The 14,590-nt window shown below is 39.1% G+C and overlaps 1 protein-coding gene across 3 annotated transcripts in view; it reads left to right on the top strand.

Annotated features, from left to right (window-relative positions):
- The first annotated feature begins 729 nt into the window (after positions 1-729).
- Positions 730-14,590, top strand: part of LOC123499975 — a 57,846-nt gene continuing 43,985 nt past the window's right edge. The window contains exons 1-6 of one of the 3 annotated variants that reach the window (XM_045248516.1): positions 730-1,902; positions 5,267-5,356; positions 5,475-5,673; positions 5,958-6,087; positions 6,409-6,657; positions 7,048-7,164. In XM_045248516.1, the coding sequence (XP_045104451.1) occupies positions 1,890-1,902; positions 5,267-5,356; positions 5,475-5,673; positions 5,958-6,087; positions 6,409-6,657; positions 7,048-7,164 (798 nt within the window). In that variant the 5' untranslated portion in view covers positions 730-1,889. Of the gene's footprint in view, positions 1,903-5,266; positions 5,357-5,468; positions 5,674-5,957; positions 6,088-6,408; positions 6,658-7,047; positions 7,165-14,590 lie in introns of all 3 variants that reach the window. The other 2 variants (XM_045248515.1, XM_045248517.1) reach the window with 2 other exon arrangements.

A 14,590-nucleotide genomic window follows, 5' to 3' on the forward strand; every position in this document is an offset into this window, starting at 1 on the left:
TATATATATATATATATATATATATATATATATATATATATATATATATATATATATATATATATATATATATATATATATATATATATATATATATATAATGTATAAGAAAATCTCTTTCACTGACATTCAGTACCTGAACTGTCAGTCTGTGTGTGTGAGAGAGAGAGAGAGAGAGTAAAGATGTAGAGTGATAATCAGAACATCATCCTGTGCAATAAAAGATTGTAGAATGCCATGCAACATTTTCTCTCTCTCTCTCTCTCTCTCTCTCTCTCTCTCTCTCTCTCTCTCTGCTTAACGGCAAAGAATTCCGATGAAATGAAAAGCTCACTCGCTGAAATAACAATAACAAATTGATACGATTGACTCTATCCAAAGTATAGTCACAGAAGGTAATTTTGTTCGTCTGTTGCTGAAATCACAAGTTAGACAATAATGAAAACGAGTATATGGTAGTACCTAGGCTTTTTACATATATACAGTATTGCATGTATAGCAATGATCATATGCATGTGTCCATATAAGATCATGTATGGACATTGGCAATGACTATATACCTAGGCAGGTACAGTGCAGACATATATATATATATATATATATATATATATATATATATATATATATATATATATATATATATATATATAGTTGGAAAAAAAGGGGAGCTAGAAGCAGTGAAGGAAGAGGAAACATATGTGTATAGATAGGAGTCTGACGAACGATGAATAGATTGTGAAAAGACGAGAAAGGAGTTCTACTACTACTACTACTACTACTACGGCGCTGCTGCTGCAATCGTTTAAGTTGGAAAAGAGGGAAGCTATAAACAGTGGTGGAAGAGGCGAAAGGTAATGGATTGTGAAAAGACGAGTATAAAGGAGTTGCGAAACGAAACCGTGGAGAGCGGGTACGAATAAAGTGAGAGGGAAGCTAAGGAAGAAAAGGTGAAGATAAAGATGGTAAACTAGAGGGCTTCGAAAATAAATTAACAAATAGGATGTAAGAGGAAGACGTGGATGGATTGAACGAAAAGGTGGCAGACCTTATTTGAAAATATAAAGTATGAAGCAACTCATTATGAGATCATCGACAATATAACAAGAATAGATTTACTGTCGAAATTGATTGATTGATACATCATCGACAATATAACAAGAATAGATTTACTGTCGAAATGTGGAACCACATATGTTTGGGAAATTGAGGTTGTTTAGTTATCGAAACGAACATAATTAAAAGAGCCATGGCACATATATGTGCTGCTTTACAAAGGTTAAAAGTTGACGACTCGATCATCAACATCGGCAATCAATGTGGAGCAATAGAGATCCCACGCGCCAGACTGTACTGATGTCTTTGCTTGATATTGGGCCTGGGATAGATCACAGATGAGAAAGTACTGAGGGAGGAAACAGAAGGAATAGATAATTGATATATTTTGAAAAAAGAGCGATATATGAATACTGTTATGCATGTGGAAAGCAAACAAAGGTGTTCTTATTGGTATTTACACGGAAAAAAATATTGTTACATTTACATCAGTAGCCAGAAAACCAATAGACACTACACTGCCATAATCTTTTACGTGTACTTGTAGTAAATGGCTTTTCTTTCAAATAGTATCTCTAATAAAAATTTGTTCCCCTTTTTGGACTTCTTTTTATATACAGACACCTATGAATGTATAAACATGTTCTTATAAGTAATAGATTCCCAGTAATGGGTACTTATGAATTTTCTCGAGGTTGTATGTGCATGGGAACGAACACGAACGCCGAGCGGCGGAGGATGTTTGTTTACAAGCGACTGGGACGTCCTCCATCTGATGTGTCTCCTGATTTTAGTGTTTTTATAGTGCTTTTACGCCAGTAAAGGCCTCATCCCGCATGCTTCGTGAACGTACGTACTGCACAGATGTTCTTGTTCTTCCTGTAGTGTATTGGAAGGGCGAAATGCACCACAAACTTTCGATCCGATAATACAGAACAAGGGTCGTGTGAGGGTCGTTTACCTAAGCAGGGTTATTAAAGCTGGGTTTTGTATATTTTATCCTCGTTTACTTGAAGTCTTTGCACCAACGAGGGTGTTTTATAGCAGCCTGGAATGGTAAAATTTTGATATTTCTGGTAGCTAAAAGCGAATGTTGAGGCAGAACAAGAAACCACCAACATTTCCTGTTGGGTAAGATGTAGACTTGGTTGAAAAGATGTAGATACAGTACAGTTTATATCCTTTGGCTTCATGTGTAGAAAATGAATGGTTTATTATCTCTGAGGGAGTAAGAGTTTTGGCAAGGGGGAGATCCTCTGATTTATGAGGACTTGTATTATTTTCCTTGTATTATTACAGTTATATAATGGAAGAAAAATTAAGATTGTAATTTTTTAGTTCATCTTAAATCATATAATTCTTTGTCTGTTAAGGAAGACTGCTTGAATTTACATTTATTTGTTTATTTATTCATTTATTTATTTTTGTGAAAGGGGGCACACACCAAAAACTAGCTGTAAATATTTAGAGAAAAAGCTCTTTATTTAGTCCACATGAGCAAAACTGATGTTCTAAAAGTGAGAAAAATGTTTTCCGAAACTGATACAAACATATAATAGAGAGTGAAAAGATTTCTTATAGTTTCTTACTGTTGACCTCCTGGAAGAGGCTTACGCTTGTGGCTCCAGATCTTCATTTCCATATTTTGGTAGTGTGTGGCAGATTTATTTTCAGTAAATTATAGTAGTTATTAATGTGATGGGAGATAGTTATCTGTTAATCTTTTATTGATGATATATTTGACATGCATCATTTTCTATCACTCTTTCAATAATCAATAGTTGTAGTTTTCGTTTAACCTCTTCAGTACCATAACACATTTTTCTATTCATCTGGTTACTATTTGATGATTTTATACAGCTTCAGAAACTCATCTAGGGATTAAAATAATGAAGACTGTGGCCATTAATCTTTTGACCTCTGTAAACCTTTCCTAATGCCAACAAAATTGTCTCATTATACCCAAAACTCAAGGTAGAAATGTGTTCCAGTACTGAAGGGGTTAAGGGGAGATGTATATGCTAAAATACATGCATTTTTGTCACAAATAGTGTTTTGAAATTCCAGCGTCAAAAAAATCAACCGACACTTTGGTAACATTCAGGTAGAAAAGTTTTGTCTCCTGATTAATTTAAAGTTAGTGATTGAGATAAACTGAGTCTCAGTTTAACTGGATTCCTTTTGACATTGTAAGAGGGTACCATTAACATAAAAAATTTGGAAACTATTCTACTACTACCACTACTATTACTACTACTACTACTAGTACTTTTTTTTTTTTTTTTTTTGTTGCTGCTGCTGCTGCTTCCAAACTACCCTCCTACAGTTTCTATCCTTCTCTCTGCAACTTAATCTCAAGTTTCCTTTCCGACTGTTATATTGCTGCTGTGGTAGACAGTCATTGTTCTAAATCTATTTATAGTGGAGTTCCTCAGGGTTCTATCCTATCACCCACTCTCTTTCTATTATTCATTAATGACCTTCTTAACTAAACTTCTTGCCCTATCCACTCCTATGGTGATGATACTACTCTACATCTTTCCACGTCCTTTCAGAGACGATAAACCCTTCAGGAAGTCACGTAGGGAGGCCACAGAATGCCTGACATCTGATCTTTCTAAGATTTCCGATTGGGGTAGAGAAAATCTAGTAGTTTTTAATGCCTCAAAAACTCAATTCCTCCATCTATTAACTTGACACAACCTTCCAGAAACTATCCCCTCTTCTTCAATGACACTCAACTGTCTACCTCTTCCATGCTGAATATCCTTTATCCGCCCTTTACTCATAATCTTAATTGGAAACTTCACATCTCATCTCTTGCTAAGACAGTTTCTATAAAGTTAGGTGTTCTGAGGCATCTCCGCTAGTTTTTCTTGCCCCTCCAACTGCTAACTCTGTACAAGGGCCTTATCTGCCCCTGTATGGAGTACTCTTCGCATGTTTGGGCAGGTTCCTGTCACACAGTTGTACTAGATAGTGTGGAATAAAAAATTTTCCGTCTCATCAACTCCCCTCCTTTGACTAACTGTCTTCAGCCTCTTTCTCACCGCCGATTTGTTGCATCTCTTTCTATCTTTTATTGCTATTTTCATGCTAACTGTTCTACTGATCTTGCTAACTGCATGCCTCCCCTCCTCCTGTGGCCTCAGTGCACAAGGCTTTCTTCTTCCCCTCATCCCTATTCTGTCTAACTTTCTAATGCAAGAGTTAACTGGTACTTTCAGTCATTCATACCTTTCACTGGTAAACTCTGGAACTCCCTCCCTGCATCTGTATTTCTGACTTCCTACAACTTGTCTTCTTTTAAGAGGGAGATATTGAGGCATTTGCTCCCTAATTCTGGCTGACTCTTTTCCTCTTTGTTAGAGATCCAGCACTGAAGTGGGCCTTTTTTTTTTCTTTTTTAATTTCTATTTTTTTGCCCTTGGTTGGCCCTCTTCCCTACATAAAAAAAAAAAAAAAACGTGCACTGCTGTGTCATAGTGGCATTCTGGCAAATTTAATGCTATTCCAGGGGGAAATTTGTATTATTCCTACAAATTGAAATTATTCAGGATTATAGTATTTATTGGATTACAGAATTCTGGATTTCGGAGGTCCAACTGTACTTATAATCCTCTCTGAAAGGTTACCGAACATTCTTGTGACCATATGACTTGTTCTCAGAATATTTATGTGCAATTGCATTGACACTTTTTGGATAAGAAGGTTAAGTATAATTTTTTTTAGACATAACTTGAAAGTGTGCATGACTTATAAAGGTGCAAGACTTCTCTTGGGGCAGTTCTGAATGCAGTGACTGAGAAATGATATTCTAATAATTTTGAATAACCTGAAAATTATAAAGTAGTATATTAATTTCCTGTACAGTTATTCTATGTAGTGATATATCTAAGTCCATTATTTGTATGACTGAAATATGAATTAATATACAGACTAATGAATTGCTTTACATTGTGAGTTTTCTAAGATGAATCGGGGATATAATATGTATGTTTTCTTTTGTGTTGTTATTGTTATCCCTTTTTTTTTTTTTTTCTGAAACATTTTGTTGAATGTGACCACTACCTGGGTCAGCTATTCTTCTACTTGTAATTTTTGGGTTAGTTTGAAATTTCATGAAATTAATTTAGAAACAAATGTTCTTTCTTTGTTACATGTGATTCTTTTGTGTGGAAGCATGATTTCTTATAAATTTTTTTATTTCTAGGACGACCAAAAATAGAAGAAAAAATGGTGTCTACAGAGCCAAATTTAAGGATACCTGCTATCCTAATGCCAGCATATCACAAGCTTTTGAGTAAGTATACAATGCTGGGTTTGATTCCAGTTTTCATAGTGTATTGCTACATAATTCATTTTCAAAGTATGAAGTCCCAGATTTATACAGAGACTGTTCTTTTCTCTTACTGACATAGAAACAGAGGAGGGGAAGACTGCCGAGAAGCGGGTCAAGGTGTACTGTGGAATTTGCAAAGAGACTCGTTACTATTCCATCCACCGGGGAGTGACTCGCATTGGAGGGGTTGTGCTAGCTTGTGAGGCTTGCCGGCACTATTACCAGAAATTTAAGAGAAAACCATGTATTTTACGGTGCAGGGACAAGGACAGTGGCAGGTGTGTTGTGTATCCCATATATGCTGTGTTGTTTAATTCTAATTATTACTTAATTAACATGAATTTCAAGTTCATGAAGGTTTTGAGGTGATGAGTATATATCCCATATCATTAGGTAAATTGTTAGTGAGATTGCTTTTCTATCTTTTAGTTATCTTGAACCTCAAATGAGGTGCCTTATGTGGAAGTCTTATTGGTATGTAACTGTTAAATAGATGCTCTTAATATATTATCAATTGTGATATTTATAAAGACAAATGATAATTCCTTTCTTTCTTTTGTAGTTGCCATGTACTTGGTGATAACTCAAAGAATCGGTGTAAAGCATGCTGGATTGCACACCTACTTCGTATTTGTCCTTTTCCTGAGGATCTGTATCTGCACCTACAGGGACATCTACCCAACAAACTTAAGGTAATGGGGAGTAAAGCTCGCTATGTGTTATATATTCAGAATCAGTCCACTGTGATAACCACTTTACCTCATAAGTAACACTAGAAATGATTACAAAGAAATATATAACTTCAACTTTAATCATTATAATATTTTATCATGTCTAAAGTTACTTAAGAAGAAAAGCTCTTGTATGTGGAAGAAGTCTGTTAAGATTTTGGTATATCATTTAGAAAAAGTTATATGAATACAATGCAGAGAAAACAATCGCAAGCACTATACTATCGTCATACTTCTAAGATTACTCATTAAGAAAGGCTTCATGTTAATTTTTGTGCACAGGCCTCGATGTCATCTAAGCCCGTTGCTCCTGAGGACGTGTCAGAAGATGACCGTGGAGAGCTGGGTCTAGAGGTGCTGCAGGACAAAGAGTGGGTTGATGTCAATACGGTGATTCCACCAGAACCAGACCCAGTGCCTGAGCCTGAGCCAAAGATTGAGCCAGAACTGCATGATGAAGAAGACACAAAGATGTCAGAGCAAGATTATGAAACTGGGAAAGAAAGTGAATCTCTCCCTGATGGTTTTGAAGTAGGTTTCCTGATTTCTTTTATGCTCTCTCTCTCTCTCTCTCTCTCTCTCTCTCTCTCTCTCTCTCTCTCTCTCTCTCTCTCTCTCTCTCTCTCTCTCTCTCTCTCTTATTTGAATTTAAAACTCAAGAATCTGTAGCTTGTACCATGAACAAATACTGTTGAAAAGTAATTTATACCAGTTTTTCTTATATTTCACATGCAGATCATCAGTACAATATATTCCCAGTCTTAAGTGTAACAAAGAACATAATTCACATATATATATATATATATCTGCAATTAACAGTTTCATTTCCATGATCCAATTCTAAAGTAGAATGATAAAATGAATATTATAATTTGTTTAATGTTTCCATTTTCTAATATTTCTTGCCTGTATGAACTTCAGCAAAACTCTGACACGCTTGACAACTATGCCTCTGACTGCCATGAGATGCAAGGAACACCTTGTCCCAATGACAGTGAAGTGAGCAGTGTAGAACAAGTGAGGGAAATAGAACGAGATGTGAGTAATTTGTGCTGCTTTATCCTTAGTATGTAATAAGGAGTTGATCACTAGGCATAATTTGAATTTTTTTTGCAAGACAGCATACTTCCCAAAAGAATAATATACAGGCAACCCCCGCTTAACGAAGTGGTTACATTCCTAAAAAAAACCTTCGTTAGCAAAACTTCGTTAAGCAAAGTGATTATAACAAGTTTAACCCCTGACTTGAACTTCCATTTGAGAGTAAACAAAGCGAGAGTGCATCATAGTACGGTGAAAGGTTTAATGAAAGTAGAAATTATGAAGTTAAACATTTACGCAGTTTAATTTAAGTCATTATAATGTACACTAATGTATGTATGTACGTAACTTTATAATGTTGATGGTCTTAGATTTATGAAGGGAAGGAGTTTGGGAATAATATCCAGCTTCACTTCGAGAGTAAGAGACATCCTGGTCATCGTAGCAACGCAAGGTGACATTGCAGGGCGTTTTGATGGCATGTTGAGCAAGGGAAGACGAGCTGCTGCTGACGCTGTTATGGTTTTGAACTAGGGGGAGTGAGTGGTGTGCGCTTTGTCCATGAGAGGCGCTGGTGTATTCAAAAGCCTGTCGGCTTGCGTGATACAGCGGGGCTTTCAAATTTAGAAAAAATTACCTGGATAAAATTTCGTTAAAATGAGTTTGGTGTTCGTTAAACGAGCAGATGGTAGTAAAAGGAAATCTTTGTTGTAGCGAAATTTCGTTGTGTGAACCTTCATTAAGTGGGGGTTGCCTGTACAGGCAACTCTCGCTTAACGAACTGGTTACGTTCCTAAAGAAACGTTCGTTGCATGAATTTTTGTTAAGCGAACCAATTATAACAAGTTTGACCCCTGACTTGAACTTCCATTGAGAGTAAATAAAGTGAGACTGCATCATAGTACAGTGAAAGCTTTAATGAAAGTAAAAATTATGAAGTTAAACATTTAAGCAGTTTAATTTAAGACTAAGTCATTATAATGTACACTAATGTTTGTATGTAAGTAACTTTATGATGTTGATGATCTTGAATTTATGAAGGGAAGGAGAGTGGAGCAGGAAAGACACTAGCTGGCAACTGGTGGAATGTAAACAAAGGGCGCATCATTGTACCGCATACAAAACTTATGTGCCACATTTCCACAAGGCTTTCCATTTTATCCATTGCAGAGTCATGAGTTCAGGTGGTTCTTTTAGCTTGCAAGGAAGATATGGTCTCACCAGCCTTCTTAATAGAGTCTGCAGACTTGAAAATAGTAGAGACAGTAGATGGAGTCAAGCCATGGTTGTGATCAATGCTATTAGTTTTCTCACCTCTCTCGTGTCTCAGGTCAACCTTCCTAGCTGTCAGACGTGTCTCTGATAGTGGCGACGAGTCTCCGTTAGTGGTGTGTAATCTGCTGGCTTCTTTACGTAGTGATAGCGTTCCCTGCTTTCCCTACGGTTTTGGCTGGTTGTGTTAGTTCTCCTATTCTGGAGGCCTTCGTTATGAAGGTCTCAGAGGTGGAGGCTGAGTTCCATCGAAGGATCTCGGAGGTGTGGGAGGAGTTTCGAGGCCGAATCTCTGACCTGCAGGCCGAGTTCTACTGAGTGAACTCAGCTACTGAGGAAGTGGTGGTTCCTGCAGTCTCATTACCAAGTAATGAGACGAAGAGCCAGGAGGAGTGGCGAGTGGTGTCAACAGATGCAAAGAGGAGAAAAGTCATCAGGGCTACACAGCGAGTGTAAACGGAAAATTCCTTCGCTGTGTTGGAGGGAGTGGAGGAGGAGAAAGAGGAGGCGGGAAGCGAGGAGGTGAGGAGGGTAGAGGGTCCCTACCCGCAGGTAAGGTACTGCTTATCGGTGACAGTCAGGTGAGGCATTTGGACGCTGCGTTTTGTGATAAGGAGAGAAGGAGGAGGAGAGTGTGCCTCCCTGTGGCCGGAATTGAGAGGATGAGTGATCAACTAGGCACGTGTTTGGCGGACGGGACCAAACCTATTGTTTTCCTCAGTGTGGGGGGAAATGACATTTGCAAGGTAAGGAGTGAGGAGCTGTTAAGGAGATTTAAGGAGGCTTTGGCTAAAATTAGAAATAAGGATGCAATCCCTGTGGTATGCGGTGTGTTACCAAGGAGGGGACTGGGAGGTGAATGGCTGTCCAGGGCTATTGCATTAAATTGCAGACTTGCAGATCACTGCAGGAGCAATGGATGGGCGTTTATCGATAACTGGGACCTCTTTTACAGCAAGGACACCTTGTATGTCAGGGATGGAGTGCATTTATCACGCCAAGGTGTTTGAGTTTTGGCTGGAACACTTGAAGGCGAGTTAAATGCACTCCAGCGCTTTTTTCGGGGGACAGGAAAGGAAAGGGGTATCAGTGACCCATAGGCAGGAAGGAATAGTCAAATCTAGAAAAGTAACCAGCTTAGTAAATGCAAAGAATAGTTTAAAAGTGTATTACACAAACTGTAGGAGTATTTGAGTAAGATAGATTTGCTGAGAGGTGCAGCTTGTGTTGAAAATTTTGATATAATTGCTTTAACAGAAACCTGGTTAGATATGTCAGGGAAGGTGTTAGATCAGGAGGTGAAAATTGATGGTTATACACTTTTCCATAAGGACAGGGAAAATAGAAGAGGGGGAGGAGTGGCCTTGTATGTCAAGGACACACTGCAATGTTGCATAAACAGCAGAATTAAGACAGACAGCAAAACAGAGTCTCTATGGGTAGATATTAAGGATGGGTCTCAATCAGTAGTAATGGGTTTAGTGTACAGGCCACCAAATGCTTCAGACCAAATAAACTCTTCCCTATGGGAGGAAATAAATAGAGCAGCCAGGTACAGTAAGGTATGTGTGGTAGGGGATTTTAACTATAGGAATGTTGATTGGAGCTTGATGGTGGGTAACAGGGAAGCAGATGAGTTCATTAAGGTCATACAGGAAAATTTTTCAAAGCAAATCATTTTAGAACCCACGCAGGGAAATAATATTCTAGATTTAATTCTGACAAACAGGGAGGAGGCAGTTACACAGGTGGAGGTTGGAGGCCATTTAGGTAACAGCGATCACAAAGAAGTAAGGTATACATTGAAGTGGCATGAAACTTTAAGAAAACAAAACAGAAGAAGAGTACCTGACTTCAGAAAGGCTAATTTCGATGGATTAAAGGAGTATTTACAAATGGCTTGGCAGGGGCAAGGCAGATCTAGTCAGGTAGAAGGAAGGGAGAACCAGGGAAGAGTGGGGAGGTGTGAAGTCAGGATGGGGCGGAGAGAGAGTGAGGCGGAGGGGCAAGCTGGGAGGTATCCCGGTCAGCTGAGGATTAGTGAGAGCTATACCGAGTTCCTACATAAAATACATGACGGTCAGATAGCCAACATTCCATATAAAACAATAGAATCACGAAGCAACGATCCTAAGTGGATGACAGACAGATTAAAGCGATGCATAGGGCAAAAAAGGAATATATATAAGAGGCTAAAGGCAGGAGATGAAGCTTTAAGGCCACTATACTATGAATTAGTAAGAACAGTTAAGAGGTTAACGAGGAAAGCTAAAAGTGAATATGAGTTGAGGGTAGCCAGCCAAGCAAAGACGAACCCTAAGGGATTTTTTCAATTATATAAGACGAAAAGCAGAGAAGAAATAGGTCCCGTAAGGACAACAAATGGTGAAATGGCTAGTTCTGCGGAAGAGATTAGTAGAATTATGAACGAGTATTTTTTAACTGTCTTCACCCAAGAGAACACACAGGAAATCCCAGATAGCGATGAGGTATTTAGGGCAGAGGATAGTGAAAAGTTGACAGATATCCTTATAACTAAGGCGATGGTAGAACAGGAGATAGATAAACTAAAGAAATTCAAGTCACCAGGACCTGATGAAGTATATCCAAGGGTTCTAAAGGAATGCAAGGACGTCGTAAGCGAGCCTTTAGCGGCACTTTTTAGGATGTCACTGGAGTCAGGTGAGGTACCGATAATGTGGAGAGAAGCTAATGTGGTTCCCATATTTAAGAAGGAGATAAAACCCTAACGTCTAATTACAGGCCTGTCAGCTTAACTTCAGTTGTGGGTAAATTAATGGAATCAATAATAGCGAAAAACATTAGGGAACACCTAGACAAACACGGCTTGATAAATCACACACAACATGGATTTACGAAGGGGAAGTCGTGTCTTACCAACTTGTTGAGCTTTTATAGTAAGGTTTATGAGGCGGCAGATAAAGGTGATAATTATGACATTCTATACTTAGATTTCAGTAAAGCCTTTGACAAAGTACCTCACCAGAGGGTCTTAAAAAGGTTAAAGCACATGGTATAGAGGGTAGAATATTAGGCTGGATTAAAGTGTGGTTAGACGACAGGTGACAAAGGGTAGTAATTAATGGTTTGAATTCCGAGTGAGGAGAAGTAGTTAGTGGGGTGCCACAGGGCTCAGTTTTAGGGCCATTATTATTTCTAATATATATCAACGACTTGGATAGTGGAATTAATAGTGATATCAGTAAATTTGCGGACGACACAAAGATAGGTAGATTAATTAGGTCCGATTTGAATGCCAAGGCTTTGCAGGCTGACTTGGATAGGATGAAAGAATGGACAGATAGATAGCTATTAACCCCATCAGTACCGGATGTGTTTTGTGACGTGTATGTCATGGCTGAGTTCACGCGCCAGGAACTGAGCGTGCTCCCCGTGACACGCACATGTCACGGTTATAAACTGTGTGTATTGAGGGCTCTCAAGGCCTCGGTTTCTGGGTTATTTCTACCCACATGGTGGCAAGTGTCTGTGTTTACAAACATAAGGCTCCAGCCATTCGTGGGACGGTTTGAAACGTCATAAACTTTGACCAATGAGTTATTATCAATGCTGTGACGTAATTTGTGAAGACCAATCATCATATTATATTTTTTTTATACATCATATTTTCTGACCTACGTATGGCAACACATGCTTGTCGAGTGCCGCAATGGACATTCTCTAGCTTCTGTTCAGTGCTGCCTGAAGTTTTTTTGTGGTAGCACGCGCGGATTTACTTCGCAATTATGGATATCTCTACAACTGACAGTGAAGATGAATATGATGGTGGGACAATAAGTGAATTTGAGGGGTCTGATGACTCAATGGAAGGTGATGATACTTTGTTTGATCCTGAAGCTATCAGTGATGTAGAGAGTGATGCTAGCAGTGGTGATGAGAGTATTGAGACGTTGTCCGCAAGCAGTGGCCTGTCATGCACGGACAATGTGGAGGAGTGCGTGGGCAGTCGGTTCGGCAGCGAAACGTCTTGTTTACATAAGGTTGACGGGTCGGTAACGATGGGGTTAACCCCTTCCATACCGCAAGACTGTTTTGTGGTACGTGCGTACCACGCGCAAAAGCGACCTCGTGGTACTGCTAGATGCCGCCGTGGTACGTGCGTACCACACCAATACATTTCCGTGTATAACCGTGGCCTGAGTGCGGATTTTGCCTTTTTCATGCTCCACGTGGTTCACTATAAACAAACAAACACTGGAGGCGTTATTTTTAGCCACCCCAGCGTAACAAAACCATCCCCCCCACTAGCCAATCAATATCGGGAGTTAATTTTTCATGCATAAACTATAAAGCCAATCACTATTCTTTGACATATATTATTCCCACAGTCCCCCCAAGAACATCAGTTCTCTAGTATCGGCCGTGGTGAAACTGTTCTATTGCCTCTAGTTAGAGATAATGGCGTCTGCTTCGTAGCAGCGATGAGGATTATCATAATTATGAGACAGATAGTGAGGATATACTGGAAGACTCTCCAGATGAATATGATTCAGACTATGATCCTGAAAAGAAATAGGAGAGAGTGATAGTGACAGCAGTGTTGAAACCCTCTCGGCAAGTGAGGGGGAGCAGCCTAGTTATGACTGCCTCAGGGCCACCCTCACCAGGTGCAGAGTGTGTGGTGCTGAATTTATGATTAGTGCACAATTTATGATTATGTTTACATTTTCTTTTATTAATAGAATGACAAAAATATGTTTAGAAAAAAGTACATAACACTGAGTTAGAAAGAAATATAATGTGTAGATCTGGCCGTGAGGCACGTGCGCACACGGGCAGGGGGCTGCGGTATAGGAGGGGAACGCTTTGTTTATATCGGGGGGTGGCTGCAGTAAGGAAGGGGTTAACAAGTGCAGGGTGCTGAGCGTGGGTAGAGATAATCCAAACAATAGGTACACAATAGATAACATGGCACTAGGAAGTTCCAAGTACAAGAAAGATTTAGGAGTCATAGTTAGCTCTGATCTCGGTATAAGGAAGCAATGTATAGAGGTCAGAAATAAAGCAAATAGAGTATTGTGATTTATTTTTAGAAGTTAAAAGCAGGAGTCCTGAAGTAATACTAAAATTATACTTGGCTCTGGTCAGGCCACATCTTGACTATGCGATACAATTCTGTTCCCCACATTACAGGAAAGATATAGCTCTATTGGAGTCAGTGCAAAGGAGGATGACTAAAAGGATACAGGGAATGAAGGATATACCCTATGAAGAGAGACTGAAAAAACTTAGTCTGCATTCCTTAGAGAAACGTAGGTTAAGAGGAGACTTGATAGAAGTATTTAAGTGGTATAAGGGTTTTAACAAAGGGGACATGAATGTAGTTCTTAGGATCAGTAGTGGGGACAGAACCAGAAATAATGGGTTTAAGCTTAAAAAATTCAGGTTTAGGAAGGAAATGGGAAGGAACTGGTTTTCAAACAGAGTGGTTGATGAGTGGAACATTCTCAGTGGGCATGTAGTCAGGGCTGAGTCATTAGGGAGCTTTAAAAGAAGGTTAGATAAATTCATGGATGGGAAGATAGATGGAATTAGCTAGATTAAGCACACTGGGACTGCCTCGTATAGGCCTGGCAGCCTCTTGCAGCTTCCCTCCTTTCTTATGTTCTTATGTGTCTGTGAATAATATCCATCTTTAATTCAGGAGTAAGAGACTTCCTGGTCGTCTTAGCAATGCTAGGTGACATTGCAGGGCTGGTTGCAGGGCGTTTTGGTGGCATATTGAGTGAGGGAAAACGAGCTGATGTTGGACACTGTTATTGTTTTGAACTAAGAGCGGGGAAGGGTAGGGGAGCAAGTGGTGCGCATTTTGTCCACGAGAGGTGCTGGTGTATTCAAAAGCCTGTCAGCTTATGTGATACGGCGGGGCTTTCAAACTTGGAAAAAAATACCTGGATAAAATTTTGTTAAAGCGAGTTTGATGTTCATTATAGGAGCAGATGGTAGTAAAAGAAAACATTTGTCTTATCTCTTGCTACCATCATTACCTCAGTCTTATCTGCATTAATTTTTTCATTCCTGATGTTTTTAGTTCTTCATTCCATATATTTAAAGCCTCCTGCAGTGCGTTGGGTGATTTAGAGATCAGTGCAATATCATCGGCATAAGC

The sequence above is a fragment of the Portunus trituberculatus genome, chromosome 50 (assembly GCF_017591435.1).
Source record: "Portunus trituberculatus isolate SZX2019 chromosome 50, ASM1759143v1, whole genome shotgun sequence".
In the NCBI taxonomy this organism is placed as follows: Eukaryota; Metazoa; Arthropoda; class Malacostraca; order Decapoda; family Portunidae; genus Portunus; species Portunus trituberculatus.